Source organism: Pseudorca crassidens, chromosome 10 (genome assembly GCF_039906515.1).
Source record: "Pseudorca crassidens isolate mPseCra1 chromosome 10, mPseCra1.hap1, whole genome shotgun sequence".
Lineage (NCBI taxonomy): Eukaryota > Metazoa > Chordata > Mammalia > Artiodactyla > Delphinidae > Pseudorca > Pseudorca crassidens.
The window spans coordinates 62742603-62769140 of NC_090305.1; the positions used below are offsets into that span (position 1 = coordinate 62742603).

Below are 26538 nucleotides of genomic sequence, written 5' to 3' on the forward strand. Positions count from 1 at the left end.
CTGGGGTTGGCCTGGACATTTTAGCATGTCAAGGACCAAGCAGTCCTCGGAAAAACCAGCAGTTTTCCATACAAGTGCTTTATATTTTTTATTTTAAATCTTCATCCTGAGAGATGCATGGATTTTTTTTTTTTTTTTTTTTTTTGTGGTACGCGGGCCTCTCACTGTTGCGGCCTCTCCCATTGCGGAGCACAGGCTCCGGACACGCAGGCTCAGCAGCCATGGCTCATGGGCCCAGCCGCTCCGTGGCATGTGGGATCTTCCCGGACCGGGGCACGAACCCGTGTCCCCTGCATCGGCAGGCAGACTCTCAACCACTGCGCCACCAGGGAAGCCCCAGAGATGCATGGATTTTTGAGCCAAGTATGAAATCATTTTTCTGTGTGTGATGTTGTTGAACTAAGTTTTTTGTTTCTATGCAACTGATAAATTACACATGGGTGCCTTAGTTTAGAGAAATTTATGCACAAAATCATGTTTTGAAAACCAAGATCCTTTGCAAATTTTTCTGGAATGCTCATAATTCAGCAGGAACGGTTTTGTGAAATGGAGTGTCTTTTACAAGTGCTTATAATACCACCTAAATTTGTTAGTTTCTAAGTCTGAACTTTGAAATGCTCTTTCTTTGTTGTTATTTGTTTACTTTTATGGAGTGGAGACACTTATTACCATGAGTAGTTGAAAAGCCCTGCAAATGTTTGAGGACCACATTAGCTGTGGTATCTTGGATACTGCAGTGAATGCCTGCTAGGTTGGATTGGTGTTCCTGGCCTACATATAATAAGACACCTTCTCCTAGTCCACATAGAACACGTAGCTGAAGGGGTCTGTGTAGCCAAGTAATCTGAACACACTTGCCCACTGTCTCACGGGTCTCAGAAGGAAAACTGCCCATGTGGGAAACATGTCCACATTATATATTGTGTGCTGTGTGAGAGGCCTCATGACTTGGTGGCCCAGCTGTCCCAAACGGGCACACCCCACTCAGACTGATGGTAGGAAGGGCTGAGCAACCACACGACAGCCGAGAAGCCTCCCAACAGCATTTTTGAAACCCATAGACCAAGCACATGCTACTTAGAACAGTTACTTGTCTCATCCAGCCTGTCCACGCTCTTCCAGCTGGGCAGTGCCTCCTCCTCCCTCAGCTGCTGGTCCCTCGGCTGCCTCGATGCAGCCTCCAGCGAAGAGGTCCTCAGGGCATCTTCTCTGCTGAGTGGGAACGCAGACTGTGACCGCTGTGGAAAGAAAAGAGGGGAAGGGGTGACCTTGTAAGGCACAGTCCCCAGGAGGAGTGCCTTCAGATCTGCAGGCGTCCCACTGCATGGAGAAGACACAGCTGATGGTAATGTCTTTTCTCGTGTTGAGGTTTAGAAGTTGCACATCAGAGCATCATGCCATATAATGGCACAAATGGTTCCTGTTTATTCCATTGCAAGCACGCAGGCCTGCCAGAAAGCATCAGAGATGTGGTAGAATCCGACAGAGCAGGTTCTCATATGGCTCCTGTTTCCCCAGCCATTCTTTCGGCCAAGATTTCTTAGGGCCATCTGTGTGTGATGAAAATGAGAGCATCTTCCCTTCAAAGACCTCCAAACCTGAGCATTTCAGCAGTGTAAGTAGAAAGTTATCGCACAATCTAAGGGCTGCAATAGACAAGTGAACCAAGGATGATCAGTCCACAAGCCCAGAGCCTTTGCAACACATTCCCATTTAGTTAAAAAAAGGAAAATAAACTCTACCCTAAGGGCAAGTGGTAGAAAAGGGATTTCAAATGACTGACAAGAAACATGTTTGAGCTGTATATGTTACAAATGTTATACTGAGAATCTGAAGCTCAAATGTTCTGTGTAGGGAATTTCATCAAACAGAAAGAGACCAATTTTTTCCATTGTCATTTAATGAAAGAATTCCCTTCTATTGGTGATTTACTTTGATCTTTTTTATGGGTGAAACAGGAACAAAAGCGTCTCTGAGCTAGGAAGCAAAGTATCCATCTCTGACTCAGGCCCCAGGCAGTTTGGCGCCACTAGCTGGTCAACCTCAACAACAACACTCCTGCTGCCTTCTCTCCCGGCAGGAACTGGCTCATCTTGGTAACTTGCTTCCTCTCCCGCCACAGGTCCTGAGAGTAGGAGACAAGAGGGGAGCATGTTTGGAGAGCTGTGGGCAGGGCCCTCGGGCGGCTGAGGCTGGACTCAGGACTCAGCTGTATCTGGGCTCCAAGACCACCTCTGCCACAACACCTTGGCTGAGTGACTCAATTTGTTGAGAAGCAGAAACCTTATCTTGCACTGCACACAGTAATTGCATAATAAGTGTGAGCTTTAAAAAGGTGTTTGAGAATAACAAAGGAGAATAGCAAACACCGGATCCAGGATATATAGGTGAGAAAATTGAGCATCATGACCAGGGTTTTGGGAGAGGACAATGCACTCTGTAGCCTTGCCCCGAAGGATGGTTAACCAGTCTGAGAAAAGACTCAGAGAGGGCTGAGGATCGAGCCCCAGCATCACCATCATTGCAGGCTAGGCCAGGGCCCAGCAGCCTGCAGACATAGGGCATCTGGCACACTTTGTTGGAGAGGGTGGTACAGCCAGTTCTGGTCCAGAAAGAGTCATAGGAAACCTCTTCTATTTCCCCTCACAAGACCTTGAGGCCGATCCAGGAGGAAGATGGGTTTGCATAACAAATACGGAACGCTTTAAGCTGTGTACCAAGGGTCACAAACTGCTTCCCAGCCCTTTGATTACAGAAGAGAGTATGACGGGTCTCCAGACCTGCCGTTCGATGCAGCGGTCACAGGTTAATGCAGCCCAGGAGTGGAGGAGCTCTCCCCCTCTTATCGATTAGATGAGATTCAGTGTGCCTTCAGTTCAAACAGGCCACGGTCTGTGGAAAACCCCCTTCCTCAAGCTGGGCTGAGGATCTTGGCTGCTTGTATTCTTGCTGTGTTATACGACACTCTATTGCAACATCTGTTTTTTTGCCTGGTGCAAGCAACTGAGGGAGGTTAATGGACTGCTAATGGTGACATCCTCAGCCCCTGGCACAGTAACTGGTACGGAACTGGAAATCAATGAATGTTTACTGTGGAGTGAATGTAATTTGGGCCGGGCTACAGGATAGGTTTTCAGAAGCCTGATTATGATAATGATGATGATCTTACTAACTTCTTGGATGAGACTGGGGATCAAGAAAAACAAAGAAGAAGCCCACTGTCATCCTCACTTATGTCACGGAGGGCAAGGTCTTGGAGGAGAGAAAAGCTAACACACACGTCAAGTGGCTCTCAGTTGGGTACCAGTTCCATCATTCTGAGGGCACAGCAAGCACTGACCCTGTCTCTAGCGCCCTGAACAGCTCTGATACTTCACAACAACCAAGGTTTTCTTGGGGTTGGGTATTCAGGGAGCCATCTATAATTTTGTGAAATCCTTCACAGATGATGAGCAGCTATCACAGAGGCAGAGATTAAGGGTGACAATCTGTTGGCAAGTGAAGTTATTAAAAATGAATAAAAAAAAATCCTTCCATGGCAAACCCCCATATATTCAGGGGAACGTACCCTTGACATGTCTCCCACCTTGGACTGTCAAGAAAACCCCCCTTCTGTGTGATTGCACAGCTCTTCCTGTCTCTCCTACAGTCCTATTCCAACATATCGACTCCTCCGCAGACTGTGAGTTCCTTGAAGACAGGGATGGTCTTTTGGATGTGACCCTCGGTCCCATGTTTGTGACTGAATTTGTAGGATGTAAGACACAGGTGTGGCCCTAAGGAGCTGATGGCCTATTGCCAGGTGCAGTATTACTGCAGCCTCACCTGAGCTGTTTTCTGTACCTTGGTCTTTATTTTTCTATCTTCAAACTTCTCACTGTAAATCACTGAATACATGTTTGAAAGAGAGGAAATGATAGTATTTCATTTTGCAATGGCTCAAACAATATTTTATTTCTGTATGTGTGTGTCTGTAGGAGGTGGCTGGGCTCCATTTCTATAGGACAAAAATGCTCCCTCACCTACGAAAGCCAAGATCAAAAAATGAAAAGTCCTTCTGTGGTCCCAACAGGGAAGATGGGATCTATGTTTTTCATGAGTTGAGGATGCCAGGCTTTTGTAATCTATTTCAGGCAAGCCATTGTTTCAAACTAGGAGAAACAGCTGTACCCTGACAATCACAATGAGCTAACTCCAGCGCGTCTCAGGACACTGCTGGCCTGCTGTCTCCAGCCAGGGTGGAAAAGCCCCAGACCCTAGACCCAGTTTCGCCACAAACTCATTGCAGTAAACGTATTGCCCAGAAGATGGCGCAACCACGACATTTTTACTTGCCAGTTGGTTCAACCTCTGTGGCTCTCGGGAAGTGATGGGATTACTTGATTAATTTATTTGCCTTGTTTCCCTGGCTGTGCTTCTGTGCCCACCCCTTCGTTCCCACCCACAGCTTTTGTTTTTCTTCCTCTTACCCACCCTAGGGTCCATGGAAGAAACAGGGCTGGTGATGTCAGGTCGGGCGGGCCTGAGTTACAGTGTCTGCGCGTCTGTGCTGGGGGGCTGGGCATGGAGGGTGGAGTCCATGGGTTCAGGAATGTTAGCATGCCAGCAAAGCCTTGCAAAGATGGACTGCGAAGTTCAAACAGGCCCCGCCTCTTAACTCTTTGGGCATGAATGGGTAATGTGTTGGGTAGAGGGTCCATGCCAGCTCCTCTTGCTATGTGGGATCTTGGGAGGATCTGTTCTAAGCTTCAGTTTCCTCACAGAAAGGAATCAGTGCCATGTCTAGCACACAGAATGCACTCAGTAAATATCGTCACAATAATAGCATTTATTAAGCTCTGCCACTGAGCCAGGGCAAGACCTCCATCCCCTCACTCAGTCCTATTGGGTGCACATGTGAGTGAGTTGCGGCAGCCTGGAATAACTTGCCCAAGCACAAGGTTGGTGCAGGGCTTGACCTTGGGTCTGTCTGGCTCCGAGGTGATGCTCTTCCATGCCCTCTTGCTGCTGTGCCTGACACCCTTTGCTGAAAACCTGGGGACAAGGCACTCCTGGCTAACATGCTCCAACCCAGCAGGACCTGCCATCCAAACCAGCTGGTTCTGAAGCTTTAGGCAAAACTTGCAGTGTGATCATCAGTTACCTTTGTTAAAGCTTCCTCTGCAGCCGCTGGTCCCCCGTGTGGGCAGCAGCGTCCTGTTCTCCCTGTATTTCTTGGAATGTTATATTGTTGCTATGACTGCAATGATTATCATCATTGCCACCAGGGCAGGCTCCCTGGGGCACCGATCATGGCTTCAAAATAAGTCTTTGCTCTCAAGGAGCCCACATCATAAAACAGGGAGAGAATGTTTTTAGTATCAAGGGTTTATGGGCAAAGGGATCGATAACAGTGTTCATATGAATAACAACTGAGACATAGCTTTGCTTTGTATTTTTAGGGTCGGGCATAGTCATTAAATTCAATCCAATAATTATAACAACAATGAAAAATACTTTAGGTCTGTACTATAGTCATTTAAAGGAGTGAGCAAATGTGAGGGAGGAAAATGACAAAAGCACAAAGGGAAAAGGCTGAGGAAAATAGGGAAGGATAGAGAAGAGACAGAGTCAGACAGAGATGCACCTTAGTCCCCAGGCATAGCATATGCCCAGCCTCTGCTGTCATCATTATTATCAATAGGATCACCATATTAATACAGAGACGACTTTTTATATACATGTGCCCAAAGAGATAGGCACTAAATGAATTATAACCCCTGCACTGGTGCCTTTCAGGATATTGCATCTTAAGGCTTTGAAAGCTAGATTGCACTGACCCCCCTACTGGCAGAGAACCACACAATAAAGGAGGAAATTAAAAAGTGGACAATCACACTGAACTTTCTTTCAAGAGAGTAGATGAGAAATCCTGTCAGCATGGGGATGGATTAAGTTTGGGTTTAGCAGTTAAGCCCAAGGAGCCCAGTTATAGGGTTCTGCACAGTTACCCCTGGAGGCAGGGTATTCGTGTCCTTGGAGAACTGAGGATAAAAGAGGAAGCACTGCCAGGAGACCACTGGTTTAGGGCCATCCAGGGTCTGTAGGTCAAAGTGCCCTCCTGAAGATATCACGAAGAGGCCATCCTTAAGCCTGCAGCCTGCCGGCATCCCCTGCCAGCTTTGGGTCAATGTACTGATGCCCAGCTCCGCCCCAGACCCTGTGGGTCAGCGCCCCTGGAGTGGGGCTCAGGCAGATGAGGAAGATGAGCGTCTGAGGCGAGAACAGCTCGTGGAAAGGTGGGAGAGCCACCTTCCTCGAAGTCCCCAAGAACCGAGGCTTGGCCTGCTGGTTCATGTCCAGGCTCTGGCCAGCCTCCAGAAGCATTTCTGCTTTTATGCCCTCTGCTTCTTGCTCCGTCTTTATCTAGCTCCCTAGACCAGAGCTGTGTAAGAAACCTTTTCAGGGAGGCTGGAAATGTTCTGTATCTGCACTGCCCAATAAAGTAGCCACCAGTCCCAGGGGCTGTTGTGGACTTGAAATGTGGCCAGTGTGACTGAAGAACTGGATTTTAAATTTAACTTTAATTAAATTGTCACTTGTGTCTTGTGGTCACCATATGGGACAGTGCAGACTAGAACCTCATGAAAGGGACCTTAGGGATCGAGTCCCTTGATCTCACGTTTTAGAGGAGGAAGCTAGATCAAAAGCTTTGGAACAGGAAAAAGGTACTCAACTCCCGACCCCACTGATTACTACTTGTGGGAGCTTAGGCAAGTTATGCTAAAACTATAGTTTCTTTACCTATAAAATGGGCCCAATAATACCTGTCCCCACCTTTCGGTGGAGAGTAAAAAAAATAACATGCGATGGGGTGATTTTCCCATGGCTTCCTTTCCAGTTTTTTTTTAATTGAAGTATAGTTGATTTACAATATTGTATTAGTTTCAGTTGTACAGCAAAGTGAGTCACTTACATATATGTAGTTTTTCAGATTGTTTCCATTATAGGTTATTATAAGATATTGAATATAGTTCCCTGTGCTTCACTTAGTATGATCATCTCTAGGTCCATCCACATTGCTGCAGATGGCATTATTTCATTCTTTTTTATTGTGCCTTTCCAGTTTTAAATTGCACCTGTGTGTTGCCCTGTCCCTTGCCCTGTGCTATGACTGTGGGCACCTGCAGCTGATAGAACACCAGCCCTGCTGGCCAGTCCTGCTCTTTCTTGCTGAATTTCCACACCGAGGGCCCAGCCTCTATCCCATTCTCCACACATCGTTGCCGGGGCTGCTTAAACACATACCAAAGGATTTTACGGGCTTGGTGACTCTACCGCAGATGTGGCAGGCCCGGACCCTTGGGGCACAGGAAGGACACTGTGCTTTGTGGTTGGGGATGACGAACAAAAAGGTCTACTCACACCCCGACTTCCTGCCCACATCCAGATGTGACCTCAGAAGGCAGTGGCAATTCTCTCGTTGTCATTTCTCAGTTTCAGTAAAGCAAGTGCTCAAGTTGTAAGAACACACCTGGCCTTCAGAAAGCCTTTTTTTCCATGGGACTCAGTACAACTATTTTCAGGATTAATTTTAAAAAGCCTATTGACATCGTTATTTTTCCTAGATTGGTCTCTGTGTAAAAACCCACCTCCATGTGTGTAAGAGCACAGGCCTCCTGGCCCCCACGCAGCGCTCTCTGCATCTCTCCCTGCCCTTCAGGAACCTCAGGCTGTCTGGTGGGCACATGTGCTAACTATAGATGTTAAGCGTGGTGTCCCCATTTCTGTGGGGATAATGGTTCTGACTTGCACACATGCAGGGCACCTGTAGGGCGTGGGCCGGCATGGTGTGGGGACTCACCCAGAAGGTGGTGGAGGCGCGGCGGCCTCCTGGGGAGGCTGTGGTCCCCTCGTCGGCTGCCTTCGCACTGCAACTCTGGTGCTGTGGCCACTCCGGCTCCTCTTCCACGTGCTGCTCACTTTTGCTCTTCTGTTTTCTTATGATCTGGGGAGGAGGCGGGTGACAAAGGGGACACGTTATTGGAGAGGGCTCCAGTGCTATGTGGGGTAACTGGGACCATCTCTGGGAAATTCTTAGCCAGGTAAGAGCTTAGTTTCAGGGTCTTCCCTGGCAATCCAGTGCTTAAGACTTTGCCTTCCAGTGCAGGGGGTGCAGGTTCAATCCCTGTTTGGGGAGCTAAGATCCCACATGCCTCGTGGCCAAAAAACCAAAACATAAAACAGAAGCAATATTGTAACAAATTTAAAAAAGACTTAAAAAAAATGGTCCACATCAAAAAAAAATCTTAAAAAAAAAGTGTTTCGTTTCAACAGAATACTATCTGATTTCAGGTCTTATGATAAAACAGCACAACTAAAGCCTTGAACATTCTACATCACTTTACAGTTTTCAAGTAGTCCTTTTACAATGCTGACAACTTCTATTTATTAAGTGCCTACTGTGTGCCAGTCTCTGTGCTTGGCACCATAAATGCTTTACCTCATTTAATTCTCAAAATAATTCTAAGAGCTACGTACTATAACTGTCCCCATTTTACAGATGATGAATGAGGCTCAGAGGTTATCAGTTAAGGACACACAGCTCATAAATAGTGGAAGTGGATCGCAAACCCAGAGTCTCTGGCCGTACATCCTGACTTTAGGAAGTGTCTGAAAGCCCTAAGGAGGGGGCAGATACCAAGCATCACGAGGGAAGGCTTCAGCTTGTTTGCACCGCTTGCTAGGCTGGGCATGGCCACTTGGATTTAATGAGTCCATTTGTACGAAGGTCTCTGGGCTGGGTTCCTGGCTCCTCACCCACCAGCTCAATCCCTAAAGGCAACCACGTTCACACCGCTTAGTTTTTGCAGGGCAATTCAACCCCTCTGCATTAGCCCCAGAGTACAATGGAGAAAGTGAGAAGAAGAGAAGAAATGGTGCCCAAGACAACAAAGGCGCCTATGGTGGCTCTTCTGCTCACCAAAGGCCCTGGTCCAGGCCAGGGTGGTAAATTGCAGTCATCTGGATGCTAGGGCCCACCTACCTTCTGCAGGATGGTTGTGGCCAGTTCCTCAGTCAGCTCCTCCCTGTGGTCCCGCAGGTAACTGGCCTCATTCTGCTTGTCCTGCAGAGAGAGGAAGAGAATGTCGTGAGCTGTGGGTGTGTTTGGGAGACTTGGCAATCGCTTTCTGAGGAGTCCTGACCACAAATGCAGGGGGAGGATAGGCTCTAGTCAAGGGTGGCTATCATGATGATGTTTTCCCCACAACCTGCACTTTCTCTTGGCAGCCAGGACTCCACCCACACCTCCTCCCAGACAGACGTTGTGACGGGGGCCGGGGTGGGCATACCAGGCTATCCCCATAGGCTTCTGCTTTGGAGATCGCTTCTTCGATGGCCTCTTCAGCCACCCGTAGGGCGACAGCCAATGTGTCCATCATGCTATGTCCTAGACAGGAAACAGAACATAGACCGCTTTCTGAAAGGCAAGGACAAGCTCCAAAACATACAAAGTGGCTTAAAGACGACTGGACAAGGCTTCCCTGGTGGCGCAGTGGTTGAGAGTCTGCCTGCTGATGCAGGGGACACGGGTTCGTGCCCCGATCCGGGAAGATCCCACATGCTGCGGAGCGGCTATGCCCGTGAGCCATGGCCGCTGAGCCTGCACGTCTGGAGCCTGTGCTCCGCAACGGGAGAGGCCACAGCAGTGAGAGGCCCGCATACCGCAAAAAAAAAAAAGAAAAAAAAAAAAAGACGACTGGACAAAAGGACTTAATATAAGGAAATAACGGTTCTTCATCCACTTTCTCAGATAAAGATTATGTTTTATTTTGTGCACGTAATGTATCATTATAATGATAGGGAGGAAAATTGTGAAATCTTCTGAGGGCTGTGCTCATGGTTTAATGCAAACACAAAATCCATGGAAGAATTTTTTAGACTCTAAACCCATACTATCGATAACATTGGCCGATCTTGCTGAGCTCAACCACGTGCTGGGCTGCAGACTGAGTGTCTCATACATGATCACAGTGGATCCTTCCAACAACTCATTGAGTAGGCACCATTTTATAGATGAGAGAACTGAAGCACAGAGAGGTCAAATAACTCACCCAACGTTGCACAGTGAGACAGAGAGCTGAGATTTGAATTCAGGGCTCTCTGTCTCCAAATCCTGTGATTTTAACCACAAAAGTGAGATAAACACAAGCCAACATGATTTTTAAAAATAATGCTATCATATATTTAGTGAACATATTTTTTGCATATGGTGACAAACGGAAGTTTTCCCAAGTCAAAGGACTTCTGCAGGTGACAAAATTCTTTTTGAAGTCAAATACTTGGAAGACTTTTGCTTCCTGGAGGTACTAGATTTTTTGCTTCTTACTTGAAAGTGAGAATCTCTATCATTCCTCTCAGTTCATCCCAGAAGCCCGATTCACATCAGGCACAAGAACAGAGGTCTGCAGGGGCTGCTTGCCTATGTCTCCTTTTCCCCGATTTCAACCTCCTGTTTCCATTTATAATCTCCTAGTCATGCATTATTTAACACATGCATATCTCCTGAAAGCTGCCTCAGATTCTTTGTAGAATGAGACAAGGTGTAAATATATCAATTCATTAATTAATCAATCCGTTAATTAAAATACTTAATTCAAGCTTCTTAGGCTCCTAAAGACACACATGTGGACAGAAAGTGGCATTTGGCAAACATAACAAAATCTCCCAAACCAACCCAATTAAAGTCAAAACCATCTAGCCAGGCAGCTGACAAGGACATCACAGGCTGGCTGTGACAGTCCTGACAGAGACACACGGGGGCAACCCAGCTCAGGGCTTGGCACCCCTCAGGTGGCTGAGTGAACACATAATTTCCCCAGTGTTTCTATAAGAAGAGTCTATAAAATTTAAGTTGTCACTACATTCAGTGCTCCCTGGAGACAGACACTGTATCTCCCATCTCTCTTCTTCAAGATACCAATCAATGTATTCTTCATAGAAGTGGCGCCCCACAAATTCTTGTTGATTCAAAGTGCACCAAGACCTCCCCAGCACTAGGGTCTCTGAGGGTCCCAGTGATGCCTCGACAGACGCGAGCTGAGCCCATGCTCTCATGTGCTTTCCGAGCTATTGGGTGATCAGGTGCATAGCTAACTGCTAAGAGGCATGCTGGAGATCCTATGATGGGGATAGTCACCAGCTTCCACAGAGCCCTGGAGAGGAAGAGCCTAGAGCCATCAAAAAGGGTAGAGGCCACGTCTGTGGTTTTGGCATGAGGTGGAGTGGAGCGCTAAGATGTTTGGGCTGAAAGTGAAGGCTTGAGAGGGTGTTTCAGAGATAAAAACTGGTGGGGTGTGGAGGGAGGATAAGAAAGCAGAGGCAGAGTGACCGAAGTTCAGAGGACCAGTCAGGTGGGGGGGACTGTTAGTTTTATGTGTCAACTTGGTGAAGCTATAGCACCCAGCTGTTTAATCAAACACTAACCCAGGTGTTGCTATGAAGGTGTTTTGTAGGTGTGGTCCACGTTATGGTTACAATAGTTGACTTTAAGTAAAGGAGATTACCCTTGAAACTGTGAGTAGGTCACATCCAATCAGTTGAAAGGCCTTAAGAGCAAAAACAGAGGTTTCCTAGAGAAGAAATTCTGCCTCAAGACTTAAGCATCAACTCCTACTAGAGTTTCTAGTCAGCTGACCTATTCTGTGGGCTTGCCAGGCCCTGCAGTTGTGTGAGCCGAGTCCTTGAAACGAACCTCTTTTTGTGTGTGTGTGTGTTATCTGTACATACCCTATTGGTTCTGTTACTCTGGAGAACCCTGGCTGATATAGATGGTTACTGAAATTAATATTAATACAGGAGAGTTGAGGGTAGGGAGGTGCTCAGGCCATAGACCTTGGAACAGAAAGAAAAGGATGGGATTGCAAATAGAACCCATAGGAACTTGGGTGACTGGGTGGAAGCGGGGAGGGGGATTGAGGAAAAGATAAGTCTTGCTGGTGGACTTAAGTGGCTGAGGAGCTTGACTGGGATATGCTGAAGTTAAGATCCCTGGAGGGGCTGCAGGTCTTGGTGACCAAGCATCAGAACACTGAGTCTAGAACTCTGGGCTGAAGTAAGGGCTAGGCATTCAGACAGAGGTGCACCAAAGCCATGTGACTTCTCCCAGGGAGAAGGCAGCAAGGATGATAGAGGATGAGACCTTCATGAGAAGGTGCCCGAGGAGAAAACAGAGAGAGTTCAGAAGCACTGTGGGGGGCCACAGGACCAGGGGGACTAGGAGACACCTGTTCCCAACACCCAGTACTTTGGAGAAGGAGCCGGAGTGTTGGAGGAGGTTTTATTTGGAATTGGAAGAAGTCTGTTTTGCTTTTAACCTTTGCTCTAAGGGGATGACTGTACTGGCATAAAAAAGTAAAAGTTGATCAGTAAATGGTACATTATTTATAAGAATATTTTAATATTAATTGCACAAGTGAGTATGTTGATTGTCATATTCCAACTCCAGAAAAACACACACTAGTTGATTGTAAGTATCTAGTGGTTGGTACGGAATGTACTTCTCTAGGCTACTCCTTAGATATATTCACCTATTTTGATGATGGATTCACAAAAATGGCAATAAAAGAAGACCCAGGGAGACTCTCACACACAATAACAGAGTTGCATCAGTGGTTCCAATGCCATGGGGGACCCTGACGGTCTGAAGGTGTTTATAATGCTCTAACCTCCCATTAGGTGTAAACCCTTAAGCAAACTTACCTTCTGACTGCCTATAAAATGTTGAGTCACTGCCTGAAATACTTCCTTCATTCTCCAGGTTTGCGTCAAAAAAGCTTCCTCCTGAGAGAGAGGGAGAGAGAGAGAGGAGGAGGAGGCAGAGAGATATAAGATTATCCAAGGTCTTCAGTGAGCCCAGTGCGCTGTGTCACTGAGTTGGCGGACCACCATTACCCACTTTGATTGTTAGCCTTGCAAATGGGTTTAGGGAATCACTGGGTTCTACAGTAATGCTACAGATTTTGACCAGTCACATTTTTCTTTCTCATACTAATTCCTTGTGTAGCAATGCTTCCACCCCCAACTTTCTTCCAGAGTCTTCCTTGGAGGCAATATAGAATCAAACATGGAATAATAGATTGAAGTCAGAGATATGAGCTCATTTCCTGGACCTGCAAATGACTAGTTGTGTGACCTTGATCAAGTTACTTAACCTCTCGGACACTTGGCTTCCGTACTAGAAAAACTGTGATAATGGTAGAACTCTGCTCATGATGGGTGATGAGACACTGCATGCCTGGTCTTTAGCTGCTGTCCATGGCATCAATCTAAACAGTGGCCTTTAGCCAGTGAGTAAAGTGTCATTAGCAGTTAGTGGAAACAAGCCCAGAGCAAGACAAGGTAAGCCATGGCATTTGATCTTTTAAGGCCCACTGCCTCTTCTCTGGTCTTCTCTCAGTTGAACACACACCCTATCTTGGTTCCAGGCTGGGAAGAGCAGTTGGCTAAACCTTTTTTAAGTTGGGGATTTACCATTTGTGTTCACGTATTAATTCATCAAAAGAGATCTTTGAAGGTGTGGAGGTGTGGATGATGTCTCTTTCCCTTTTAAATTACTGTATTGTATCACCAGTACCCAAGATAGCACTGAGACAGCAGGGGGCTCAAAAAAATTCTTGAATTGGATGCTGGTGGAAAACACTGATAGAACCAAGAAAATAAATGTGGGTCTACAGCTCTTAGCTCAAAATGGGGAAATGCTCTTGATGTCAAGTCAAACTAAGCAGTATACCTTTGATACACATAATACAGCCCGTGCTTCCTTGGATGGGCTGCGTGGGGCTCCAGTGGGGGAACTCTTAGGGTCACTGCTGTAGGCATCTACAGCGGGGTCAGCAGGCTGCTACCTTTATGAAATAGGTCATTAGTGTGTGGCCTGCCACGGGGACTCAGTCTGACCATATACTATTCTCTGTGCTTGTGTTTTTTGACCAGCCTTTCAGAAGACCCATAGTCACTTATTCCAGCTCTGTGACCATAATGAAGTGACTTTACCTTCTTGGGTCTCCATTTCCTCACTTATAAAATAAGGCTTTAGGGTAAGTCATCACCTCAGTTCCCAGGCTATACATCTAAGTGCAGATATTTCACTTTGGCCTGGCTGCATCTGGCAGCCATTCATTCATCCAGCAAATATTTCATGGGCATCTAGTAGATGCCTGGCCCTGGGCTGAGCGTTAGGGCGTACTGGTGAGCAAGGCCAGAAATCCTCGCTGCCCTGACAACCTTGATAGTCTAGTGAGTGAGAATTCATTAACCAAAAATTTATAGAAATAAATATAAAACTATAGATATGTTGAGTGCTGTGACTGGGTGGTTCATAGAATAGGGCAAGTGTTCAGCAGGGAAGACTGACCTAGACTGTAAGTAACCAGCCAAAAGGGTGTGGGGGTGGGAGGGAGTCCAGGGCAGAGCAAACAACTTGCACAGGCACAGGCAGTGGGGACAGCAGGGTGCATCTGAAGAGCTAAAACAGAGGCAGGGTGGCTGGGCTGCAAGAGGAGAGGGAACCTGGGGTGAGGTGGGCTGGCAGCAGACCGCACAGGTCACAGTGGCCACATCAGGGTTCTGATCTTTGTCCCACCATGAAGCCACTTGAAGACAGTAAAGTCTCCACAGGGGTGATCTGGTTAGGTGTGTGTTTCTAAACACACGTAAAGGTGCACGCCGGCTGCTGTGTGGAGGACAGCTTGGAAGAGGGAGAGGGTGGGTGTCTAGAGAGGAAGCTGAGAGTGTGGCCCACCCTCTGGAGTGTCCCTGTGATGGGAAAGAGCATGGCAGGGCAGAAGTGGCGGAAAATCTATAGTCCAGGAAGGGCTTAGGAAATGGGAGAGACTGGGCATGTTTACAAGTCAATAGGAAGGAACCGCTTAAGAGAGAGGCTGAAAGGCAAGACAGAAGGGCTGCGTGAACTTGAGACCTTCATGGAAGGTGATGGATCAGGTGCGGAGGTGTACACGGTCTGCCCTGCGAAGGAGGCGGTGAGGCTGTCTCCTGAGACAACGGGGATGGTGGTGGGGAGCTTGATGGGGGTGGAGAAGATCTGAAAACATCTTTGGGAGAACTGCGCTGACCAGGACAGGCTCTGGATTTCCATGATTATAAATCTTCTAGTACAACAACTCTCCCTGTGTCCCTTTAAATTCATAGGTGGGAGCTTCTGTGTCATTTAGGATGATGGGATTTTTCCAAGGGCAGAAAGCAACTGAACTGTTTCGGAAAGCACTGACACAGCAGCCAGACATCAAGTCAGAGCTTCCATGAGCTGCAGGAACCTCCAATTTCAGGCGACTCAGTGCTTTTAAAAGACCATGTTGTTAGTCAAATCCCACATGAAAGATGTCATAGACCTTTCCAAGAATCGTGTCAAAAATAGATATATCACGTTAATAAATAAAAGCAAGATTTATTTTCCCCATTTTATTTATCCAATACTAAATAAATGTATGTATTATTTACCAAATTGTCTAGGGATTAAGTATATTAATAAGGGCTACTTTCATCTTTTCATGTAGTGCTTCTTTTTAGAATAACTGTTAAAAATGTCACACTGAATCTATCAGATAAACCACATGAGCGTTGGACATTATACATTTTTTTATAAATCTATTTACTTATTTCTCTGACTTCACTGCAACGTTGGCTCTGAGGTGGCAGGGTCTTACCCATCTTGTCACTCCCAGGTCTTAAACCAGGCATTCAATAAATGTTTACTGAAGGAATGAGTAAGTCTTAGATTTATCTGACAAAACGAATGGGTCTCCAGTTCTGCCTAATCTGGTCACCTGATATGGGCTGCAGGAGGAGGAAGTGAGCTTGGGACTGATGGCTGTGCAATGGGTACATGTGATGGGTAACCCATAAGATTCTGTGAACTCAATGAATTTTCAATGGACTGAGTGTTTTTTTATGGCAAACTACACTGGTCCATGAAATGGAGATGTTTCGTAGATAAAAGGAGTTTTATACTGAGAGTCCTGGAGCAGAGCACAGGTCTTGCACCCTGTAGATTATGTTCTGACAATCAAAATTCTGAAACTAAGTACCCTCAGATGGAGTTGAAGATGGAACCATCTTATTCAGAACTCTGCCATACAAATTATAGTGAAGTTCTAGCTGAGGTTCTCAGTCTTGGCTGTGTCTTAAAATAACCCAGAGAACTTTAGAAAATATCTGTTCCGGGGCCACCTCCAGAAATTTGGAAGTAATTGACGGGGTGGAAGACGATTCTGGCACTTTTTCAAAGCTCGTGAGGTGACTCTAACGTGTAGTCGGGCTTGAGGATGGCAGATGACAACCATACCAAGGTGCTGGGTTGTAGGTAGAAGCTAACGCTGATGTCTCCACGGTCATCTGACATAATCAGGACACTACTTACACACGGGAGATTTCTCCATGCTTGAGGTGTAACTCAATTTTCTAGGTGGTATGTAGAATCGCTCTCACTGTTTTATGATCACGACTTTACAGATTTGAGTACCATCTCATAAATTGTCTCCTGCCTGCTTGTCTTCTTGTTGCTCAAAAGGAAATCTTAGTTTAAAATGAGATACAAATCATGCTAAAGCAACTGATTCTAGTACTTCTATGAAGTGTCTTGGTACCCACAAAGTGCTTTTAAGACTGAATTGTGTAATATTGAGGACCTAAGAGTTGCCAGCCACTGGGCCACACTTTGGGAACACAGAGATGAAGAAGCTATTGCTTCTGCCTGGTCCAGCAGGAGAGGAGCTTTGTAAACCATCACCTGGATGCAATGTGATAAGTGCTGTGATTGAGGCCCAGATGAGAGATGTGGTGAATCACAGAGGGCCTGGGACCTAAATCTGCTTCAATAGTGTCAGCGTTATTCCCAGCAAATGATACACCTTTGAAAATGACACTTGAACATTTCAAAGCCTTTTGCCAGCCCACTTGTAATTCATGTTCCCTTGCTCCACCTGTGGGACCCGAGGGAGAAACAGAAAGAGACCAGAGTTGTGCTGTTTATAGGATTCTCCAAATGAATTTGCTTCTCCCCTTCACTTTGCATGAAGCAGTAGAGAACATCTGTGAGATGTGAATGTGGTGACCTGTAAAGTGGTACCTGAAGCAGACACAAGGATGAACAAGAAAGAAAGTATGGGATGCAAATGATGAGACAGTTCTATTCTGGAACCTTCTTGAGGTATCTCCTTGGGTTGAAAACCTACTGTTAACATGATTACTTTTAAGCTTTATTTCTTTTTTGTCTTTGTTCCTAGAGAAACATTTTTAGAAAAATCAGCAAAGAGCAGTTAAAAATAATACGTGGAGACCTTCAGCCCTGCTGTCTTAGCTACAGGCTTCCTGAGTGGTTCGAAAGACAGAGATTCTAACGACTAACACAAAAGACCCTAATGAGTCTCCGTGTTTAATGCTTCCATCCTATTTCCCCCTTGTCTCAGTGGCTGGCATATTTTTGATTAGACACAACCAAAGACTTTATTGAGAATACAACAATGTAAAATAATGATGGTGAAAAACCTCCATATGAGATTTTCTTTCTTCCCTCTTTCTCAAGGATAAAAAGCATTTACCTGTGTCAGCAAAGTGATGAAAAAATCTTCCTCTACACAGAAAAAAATAGCCTTTTCTGGAGGACATGCTGTTCATATTCTGACAACCATTTCTCTCCACTGGCTGGTCCAATAGGAATAAAGAATATAATTTCTCATTCTAATTACATTGGTTGTCTTAACAGCATAGGTAGAATTCATCCTTTAAACTTCCTGGGAGGAAGCTGAGACTTTTCTAACTCTCCCATTACATTAAACTCTGGGCCTGGTATGTATAGAATTTTGGAGTAGGAAGGAAGAGGAGTGGGGGGCATATCCTCTGAGTGCAGACCTAGTCTACACAACCAAACAAAGATGAATTTCCAGTGTTGTAATCATTAGGGAAAGATGGTCAAGAATCTTTCATTTCTAGGGATTTGGAATTAAAATGTCCACAATATGCAGAAACACTTTGGTCCTCCCAGCTGCTAACATATCCAGCCCAGTGGAGATGCGGGAATCAAAGGACTTAAAACTTAGAATCTTTGGTACATGTCCTTCTATTTCTGCTCCTTACTAGAACCAGATTATTTAAGCCACTTTCTCTGTCCCAGGTGAGTGTGCCGCAGTGTACAGGGCCTCCAAGCCAGGCCTTCTTCTTTCCTGCCAACCCCCCAAAGACTCCCAGATGGCAGGCAGTCAGCGTACCTAGGATGTCAAAGCACCCTCCGCTCTCCAGCCGGTGTTTCCTGTACAGGTTCTTCAAGACCTTGGCGCTGCCAAAGCGTTTGAAGCGGCTCTTCACATTATTGTAGAACCATTCCAGAGACTGGGTCCTCAGAACCCTGAGGACAACACAGAATTAGAAAACAGAAAATTAGCATTAAAGGACAGAATTATGAAATGGTGGATTGCAAAAGTTGCCACAATACTTCGCAGCTCCTTCCATCAAGAGGTGGTCTCTACTCCGTAGATCTGGGCTGGCCTTATGACTTGCTCTGATCACAGAGACTGGTGGAAGTGATGCTGTGTGAGTCCAGAGCCTGACAGCTTCCTCTCTTGCTATTCGTGGAAGCCCTGCAACCCATCGCCATGTGAACAAGCCCAAGATAGACTTTGGGATGACAAGAGACACTTTGCCCAATCCCCCCTCTTGCCCCAGCCAATAGCCAGCCAATCCCTAGACAGGTGAGTGAGGCCATCGACTGCCGGTTGACTGAAGACGCATGAGTGACCCTAGGTAAGACCAGCAGAAGAACCATGCACCTGCGTCCATCCAAAGAGCAAGCTGATAAATGCTCGCCACTTGAAGCCACTAGCTGACGCATCTGTTTAATAGCAGGCTTTATATTTGACACTCTTACTGCATTAATACCATTTCTAATTCAGCTTGGGAGGATAAAAAGCACAGGTGAGACCCTGGGCTCTATGGCAGAACTCTGCAGCCTCTTTCTTATTCAGCCTGAAGCACTGTGGGAAGGTGGTTTCCTGGTCAGTGCTATAATGCTCGGTACAAATCACTGACACAATGCTTCTTTTTTCTGCCTGACCAAAACATGTTTCTAAACCCCTCCCATTTTAAGAATAGCTTTGGTTGTTATTTTTCTATTATGAATGTAATGACGCGTACTCATTTTAAAAGTTCAGAGAAGCAAAATGAATATAAATTCTTCTAAGTCAATGGATGAACAAGCACACGTTCAGCTGCTCTTCCTCCTCAGATGCCAGTGAAATGTGAGAAGATATCCAAAGGGAAAGAAATCTATAGAGCTGAGATGGGAATCAGAGATTTTCTAGATATCTGGAAAATTCTAAATAAGTGACAACTTAAAGGTAACAGAACGTTGTTCTACAAAGCAGGCAGAAGGGCTGGGACTCACAGACTGAGAGGTCCACTTTAAAGTTGATTGATGGGGACTTCGCCGGTGGTCCAGTGGTAAAGAATCCGCTTTCCAGTGCAGGGGACATGGGTTCCACTTCTGGTTGGGGAACTAAGATCCCACATGCCCCGGGGCAACTAAATCCGCGTCTGCCACAACTACTGAGCTCACGCACCTCAACGAGAGAGCCTGTGCGCTGCAAACTACAGAGCCCATGGGTCCTGGAGCCCACACACCACAATTAGAGAGAAGCCTGCACGCTGCAACAAAGAGCCAACACAGCCAAAAAAAAAAAGAAAAAAAGAAAAAACAAAAATAAATAAAGTTGATTGATGAGTACTCAGCCATAAAAAAGAATGGAATCTTGCCATTTGCAGCAATACGGATGAACTATATTCATTATGCTAAGTGAAATAAGTCAGAGAGAGAAAGACAAATACTGTATGATATTACTTATAAGTGGAATCTAAAAAATACAACAAACTAGTGAATAAAATGAAAAAGAAGCAGACACATAGAAGAAGACTGTCCTTGGAAATCATAACCTCCAGGCTTATGATTTATTTGAGAGCTTTAAAAGCACAAAAGGACTGTGACTCTAGAATAGAGATATTCTGCAGGCTGCCTCTCCTGCACACCACCCTGCTCTCTGAGCACCTGACCTCCGCGAAGTTGCTGCTGCAGGGCTCTGCGTTGCAGGTGGACAGGTCCACAAGGGTAGGGGGTGGACGATAGTGGTTATTGTGCCCTTCATTCTTCTTTGCCTTTTGGGACACTCCCCCTCCTTCCCAACTGAGTCTATGTTTTTCTGGAAAGGCTGGCCCCTCCTCCTGGCAGCCTTGGGGGTAGTCACATGACTCAGACCTGCCAATCAAGGTCTGAGGTGGGACTTTTACTGTTGTTGGAAAGAGATGCTCCCTTTCTGCTGGGCTGGCTTGGTGGCAGAATGAAAGCCTGGGCTGCTGGGGCCACCTTTGCCATTACTTGGGGGGTTATTTGTGGTCGTCTGAACAAAAGCAGATCTGACAGCGGGAAGGAAAAGGATCCTGTTGATGTACTTTGAACACCTGGATCTACCCAAGCCTGAGGTCAACCCTTGGACTCTTCCATTACATGAGCCAATAAAATTCTCTCTTTTGTTTAAGGCTTCTTGGGTTGGGTTTCTATTATTTGCAATCAAGAATCCTAATGCTTCAAGTACATCACAGGATGAGCTCTCCATTAAGTCCCTGGTTATATCAAAACTCTATGACATTTAGAAACACATTGATGACCTCAAAAATAGAATGCCTTGACTTGCTCAAGTCAGAGAGAGGAATCAGGGCACTGACTAGGCTGCTGGAAGGTGGGAGGACAGCACTGAATCCTTGGAGAATGACCTGCACAACTACAGCCTGATTTGGAGATTAGAAAGCTTTTCTGTAAGAAGTGATATATTTTGGATTATGTTTTGACTTAGAATTAATGTGGAGAGCTTTTCTGGAAGCCCCAGGGAAGACTCAGTCATGATTACCTTCATTTGATATTACTGCTTTTATTTCACTTATTTTAAAATTCATGGCTCAGAGGAAACTCACAGGAAACATGCAGTTCTTGGGGCAGAGGTGTGGGGAGAGGGCCGTGAGGATGCCAGCACCCAGGATGGACTGGCTAAGCGCTGCAGGGTCCCTGGCCCACCCTCACATCTCCAGCTTCCCCCTGAACGGACGCAACTGCAGGCAAGGGTAGATGAGAAGGAAGGAGCCCTGTGTCAGCATCTTGCTGGAACAGAAGGCAGAGTGGAATATGCGTCTGTGCATGAATTCCTTCATCTGTTCATTCATTCATTCTTTTATTCCTCATTATTTATTGAGTGCCCTACATGGCAGGCACGGTGCTAGGGATATGGGGAGTGACAAAACAGATGAAGCTCGTACCCAACAGTGCTGTCGGACTAATCTCAACGAGTGCCAGATGCGTCATGAGATGGAACCGAAAGTCAAGCCAAAGGCATCTCCAGAATGGCTGGACAGTCTGTGTCCCACAGGCATTGGGTTCTGGATCATTCCCACAGATGTGTGAAAAACAGAGCCCACCCTGATTTATGGCTCAGGCATTTTTTTTCTAGACTTTTAAAAAAATTGAAGTATAGTTGATTTACAACATGGTGTTAGTTTCAGGTGTACAGCAAAGAGATTCAGATATATATATATATACACACACACACATATATTCTTTTTCAGATTCTTTTCCATTATGGTTTATTACAAGATATTGAAAATAGTTCCCTGTGCGACACAGTATGTCCTTGTTTTTTTTATCTGTTTTATATATAGTAGTGTGTTTCTGTTAATCCCAAATTCCTAATATATCCCTCCCACTCCTTTCCCTTTTGGTAACCATAAGTTTGTTTCCTACGTCTGTGAGTCTGTTTCTCTTTTGTAAATAAGTTCATTTGTATCATATTTTAGATTCCACCTATAAGTGATATATGATATTTGTCTTTGACTTACTTCACTTAGTATGATCATTTCTAGGTCCATCCGTATTGATGCAAATGGCATTATTCTGTTCTTTTTTATGGCAAATATTCCATTGTATATATGGATCACATCTTTTTCTTTATCCATTCCTCTGTTGATGAACATTTAGGTTGCTTCCATGTCTTGGCTATTGTGCTGCTATGAACACTGGGGTACCTGTATCTTTTTGAATTAGAGTTTTCGTCTTTTCCAGATATATCAGGCATCTTCTTTAATGATGCCCAAACTGCCGCTTCTCAGCCTCAGACAACACATAGGAGGGGTGCCTTAGGAAGGACAGGGAGCCGAAGTCCTGGTGATGAGACTTGTGGCGAAAAGCTTTCCAACTTGGAACTGTCCAGAGGGACCCTTCTTGATTTCCCTCACTTATTTTTGTAAATGATCCCAAGTTATCCCTAAAAATGCTCACACAAAGGTTCTTAGTTCTGTGCAGTTCAGTTTCACAGTCTTAAGCTGATCATTTCTTTCAACACTAGGGCTTTAAAAAAATCAACAGCAACCCTTCAAAATTCACCAATCACAACATAGTTAGAATTGATTACTTTTAGTCCTTGGAACTACTGTTGGTTCATCTGTAAAATGAGTCACACAACTGACAAGGATAGGGAATATAGGAGGAAGATCGGGTTTGGGGGGAAGGTGGAAGTTGAGTTAGGACACTTAAATTTGGGGTGCCCATCACATCCCCAGGTGACAATACCTGGTGGGCACTGGATATACTAGTCTGGGACTTGGATAGAAATCTGGACTAGAAATATGGGTTTGGTAGTCTTTGGTCCACAGGTAGTATTGAAGCCAATAACTGGTGTAACGGAGGTATAAATCATCATTATCTCTATTTTACAAGGAAAATCGAAACAAGTAATTTGCTGGTGTCACTGACTGAACTACGAGTAAGTCAGGGAACAGACTGTAGACCTCATCCTTGGGTCAGTGCCTTGATGTCCGATCGGGCTATTTTCCTTCCAGAACCCCTAGTTAGTGTTCTTATTGCAAATGATGGCTTTTATTTCAAAGTTTAAGCAAACAGAAAGCACCATGGATCAAGGAATCAGCAGACAATGTAAAATCGTTGTATCATTTCCCTAAAACAACCTACTTATCACATTGTGAATACTAATCACTTCAAGGCACTTATTTGTATGAGAAGTTTGCTAATTATTTTTATGACATGAATAAACTTGTAAATATGGTACATTCTCATCAGAAGACAGACTGGAATCACGTAACTCATCACAAGAGCAGCACTGAAATTATAACCCCATGAAAGCTTTGCCCAGGAATGCCAGACTGATTTTTGGCTCATTAGACAAAACAACACGATTGTGAGAACGAAGGAACTGCCTACATAAGAACTGCTCATATCCTGGCTGCTGGTGATGAAGCAAGGCCGCCTTGGCCCTCAGCCCTGGCACGGCAGGCGCTGTGCAAACTGAGCTCACTATGGGGGAGAGTCTAGGAGAGTCTGTGGATCCCACTACTTCCTGTATGGTCCTCGGAGCAGCACTGGGACACTTCTGGAGCCTTGATGGAAATGGCAATCCCAGACCTCTATTCTCACCCTGAGACCTGCTGAATCAAACTGCACTTTAGCAAGGTTCCCAAGTGGTTACTATGTATATCAAAGCTTGATAAGCACTGGCCTAGCAAAATTAGCTGGGTGTTTTCTGAGCCCACATGTGTTTTTTATTTTGTTTTTAATTTTGACTACAATCCACTTAGGTAGGATAAGAGAGAGAACAGCTGACTTGCCTCCCTCCTTCCTGCTTTTCAAGGAAAAAGAACTGAACTGGGTAATAAAAAGTTTGGAAGAGGAATAGAATAATTAAAATGGTACTCCCAAAATCAGATGCCTTCATTCCAAAAAAATAAAATGCCAAAAATACTGTTGAGCCAAGTTCAAATCATTATATACAGCAAGGTTCCCCAAACAATCTACAACAAACTAAATTGATAATGATGAACTAACCTTACTTTGTTGGTAAAAATTAAGAAGCACAACAATTAAAATCCATGACCAACTCAAGATGACCTTGATGATGTACGGATAATGAAGCATCCCTCCTGAAAACTATAAGCACATCCATGATCTGTGAGCTCTGCTTCACAGAATACAGAATGAGAAGCTTCAGCACCAACAACACACTGAATGGTAATAAAAGAGAAAAAGCTCCAGGTCCTTCAAACAGAGGGACTTTAATATAGGCAATTGGTTATATAGATGATGAAACCACTAAGACTCCAAAGAGAGGATGATTGAGGCATCCCAGAGGCTAGCAATGGGGGAGCTGCCACCACCCCAGGGCCAGAGGGACAAGGGAGGAGGTGGCATTACCAGTACAAGCATCCTGGAGCCAGAAGCTGGGGCCACAGAGGAGATGCAGCTGCTGCAGAGACACTTCTTGAGGCAGAGAGACTGATACCCTGTTTTCTCTTTTCCTCCTGCCCTCCCAGTTCCCTCCAGGGCCTCCCATTGACCAAGCTCAGAAGGGAGCCTGGGCAATGCAGCCTTTGGGGCTCAGCACCCCCAGGAACAGAGTAGAGAAAGGAAAGGCCAGGATGTGGCATCTGGCAGCACATAGCAAATGACTGTTCTAACGTTGGCTTATAAAAACCAGTTTCTGGCAACACTTAATAACTTACTTAATAGATTACTAAGAAGTAGCCCTAGTTTTAAGCAGAAACCTAAGTCTGCAGAATTGTGCCCCATTTGCCTACAAGAAGAGAAGAAAGGAACTGTGTTTGGGAATTGGTTTGCAGCCTATGAGGCGTCTCCATGCCTCCAGAACATGCTTTAGGAACTGCTGGCATGGGCAGATGATGGGCTGGGTATCAGACTGAATTTTAGCACTTACCACCTATGTGGGTGGTAACCTCTCTGGGTGCCGTTTTCCTTATTTGCAAAATAGAGATACTAATATTGATCTGGCAGAGTCTTACAAAGCATCATTGACCTAATATGCTTATGCATCTACCATAGAACTTGAACACAGTAAGCACGAAGAGAATGGTAGTTATTTAATCTCAGAAGAAACTAAATATTCATTAAGTTTAAGTCCTATTATAAGGAAACCTTTTTCTCTAAAGAAGTAAAAATCAAAGAGCCCCCCTCCCCCTATACAGACCACAATATAGGATCAGTAGGAAGAACTTGGTTTATCCATTAGGACCAATAACTGACATCAGTGTGGGCCTCAGCTGCTTGTTACATGTCTTCTGAGAGAGCAGTTGTCCAAGGACAGGCTTCCCTGACTGACAGTGTGCACTGTTTCTCCTGCCAGCAGAGGCCTGCGGAGCCCAGAACTTTCTAGCTGAGTCTCTCGCCCTGCTGATGGCAGCTCTCCCAAGTGAGTGCTCGCACTGAGGAAAGGCCCGGGGACAGCCTTGCCACCAGAATCACTCAGTCCTACTCTGCTGAGTGAGACTCAACTCTTAGAATTATGATTTCTAAGTAACTCCTTGGATACAGTGTCCCTAAAATAAACTCAACTTTACTAAAAAAACAAAAAAACCCATCAAACAAACTTTCTTTCTCCCCCAAATCTGATCCTAGGCAATTTATTTAACCTATCAGAGGTGTTTTTTTTTTTTTTCCTCCCAGATGCAAAAGGAGATAAATATTTCATCAGATTTTTCTAAAAGATTAAATGCTGTAACACATGCGAGGCACTCAGCGCAGTGTCCTGCCCAGTGTAAATCTTCAGAATATGCTATTCCTTATTATCATCAACGTTATTATTTTATCCCAAGCCCTCTACATTCTTTTTTGGCAGGATGTGGGTGTAATCAACAGATAAAGAGTAAAAATAGACTTGTCAGGAAACACATTCAATTCTTACATTTCATCTTAACCAAAAGGTTAGACTTTAGGGTTAAGGTGGTTCTTAATCTTTAGTATTTAGTTTTTAAACTTAAAACCCAGCTTGCTGGGCCAGCCTCAGAGCTTCTGATTTGTTTGGTCTGGGCGGGGCCCGAGTATGGGCATTTCTGACAGATGTGCAGGTGATGTGATGCTGCTGGTCCAAGGACACACTTTGAGAATCACTGAGTTTGAGGATAGATTTGACATGCTGTAGAATGTAATATCTTCCTGTGTTCTGTAGCCAAGAACACAGGAAGATATTACTGATTCAGAGCTGTGGGGAAAACAACAGAATGACAGGCAGGTGTTTGGAAAATAGGACTCATTCAGCCCTGACAGCATGAAGGCCCTTGAGCACGGAGTCAGAGCAATCAGTCTCAAAAAGTCAAAAGAGACTGAGAGACTAGATGGAAAAGAACAGCCCTCACACTGGGACCCCTGAGTGTGTCCCTGGGAATTTGTAGACAGACATGGCCAGGAGGCTGGAAGTGTCATGTTCAGTTGATACGTGACAATTGCCATTAATGTGAAGTATCCTGCTAAGAGTGGGAAGCTGGAGTTGACAAATAGCAGCAAGGAAAGCCTGGGAGAGAAGTGAGGAAGTGTGTCTGTGTGAGACACCCCCACAGCTGCTCCTGGGCCCTTTGCACAACTTCTACAATTTGCACAGTGGCTAAAGGGAGATGGATGAGGAAACAGGCTGAAGGAGAGAACAAGGG

General features: G+C 45.3%; 1 protein-coding gene and 1 long non-coding RNA gene across 6 annotated transcripts in view; one reads left to right on the forward strand and one right to left on the reverse strand.

The window, feature by feature from the left end:
- Nucleotides 1-26538, forward strand: part of LOC137232318 (uncharacterized) — a 557085-nt gene that overhangs the window by 189705 nt on the left and 340842 nt on the right. The gene's annotated exons all lie outside the window — the stretch shown is intronic.
- MYRIP (myosin VIIA and Rab interacting protein) overlaps nt 1-26538 on the reverse strand; it is a 221280-nt gene that overhangs the window by 65405 nt on the left and 129337 nt on the right. For all 4 annotated transcript variants that reach the window (XM_067754015.1, XM_067754014.1, XM_067754012.1 and 1 more), the window contains exons 4-9: nt 18264-18400; nt 12742-12822; nt 9333-9430; nt 9026-9106; nt 7844-7987; nt 1091-1238 (exon numbers count right to left, since the gene is read on the reverse strand). In XM_067754015.1, the coding sequence (XP_067610116.1) occupies nt 1091-1238; nt 7844-7987; nt 9026-9106; nt 9333-9430; nt 12742-12822; nt 18264-18400 (689 nt within the window). The remainder of the gene's footprint in view (nt 1-1090; nt 1239-7843; nt 7988-9025; nt 9107-9332; nt 9431-12741; nt 12823-18263; nt 18401-26538) is intronic.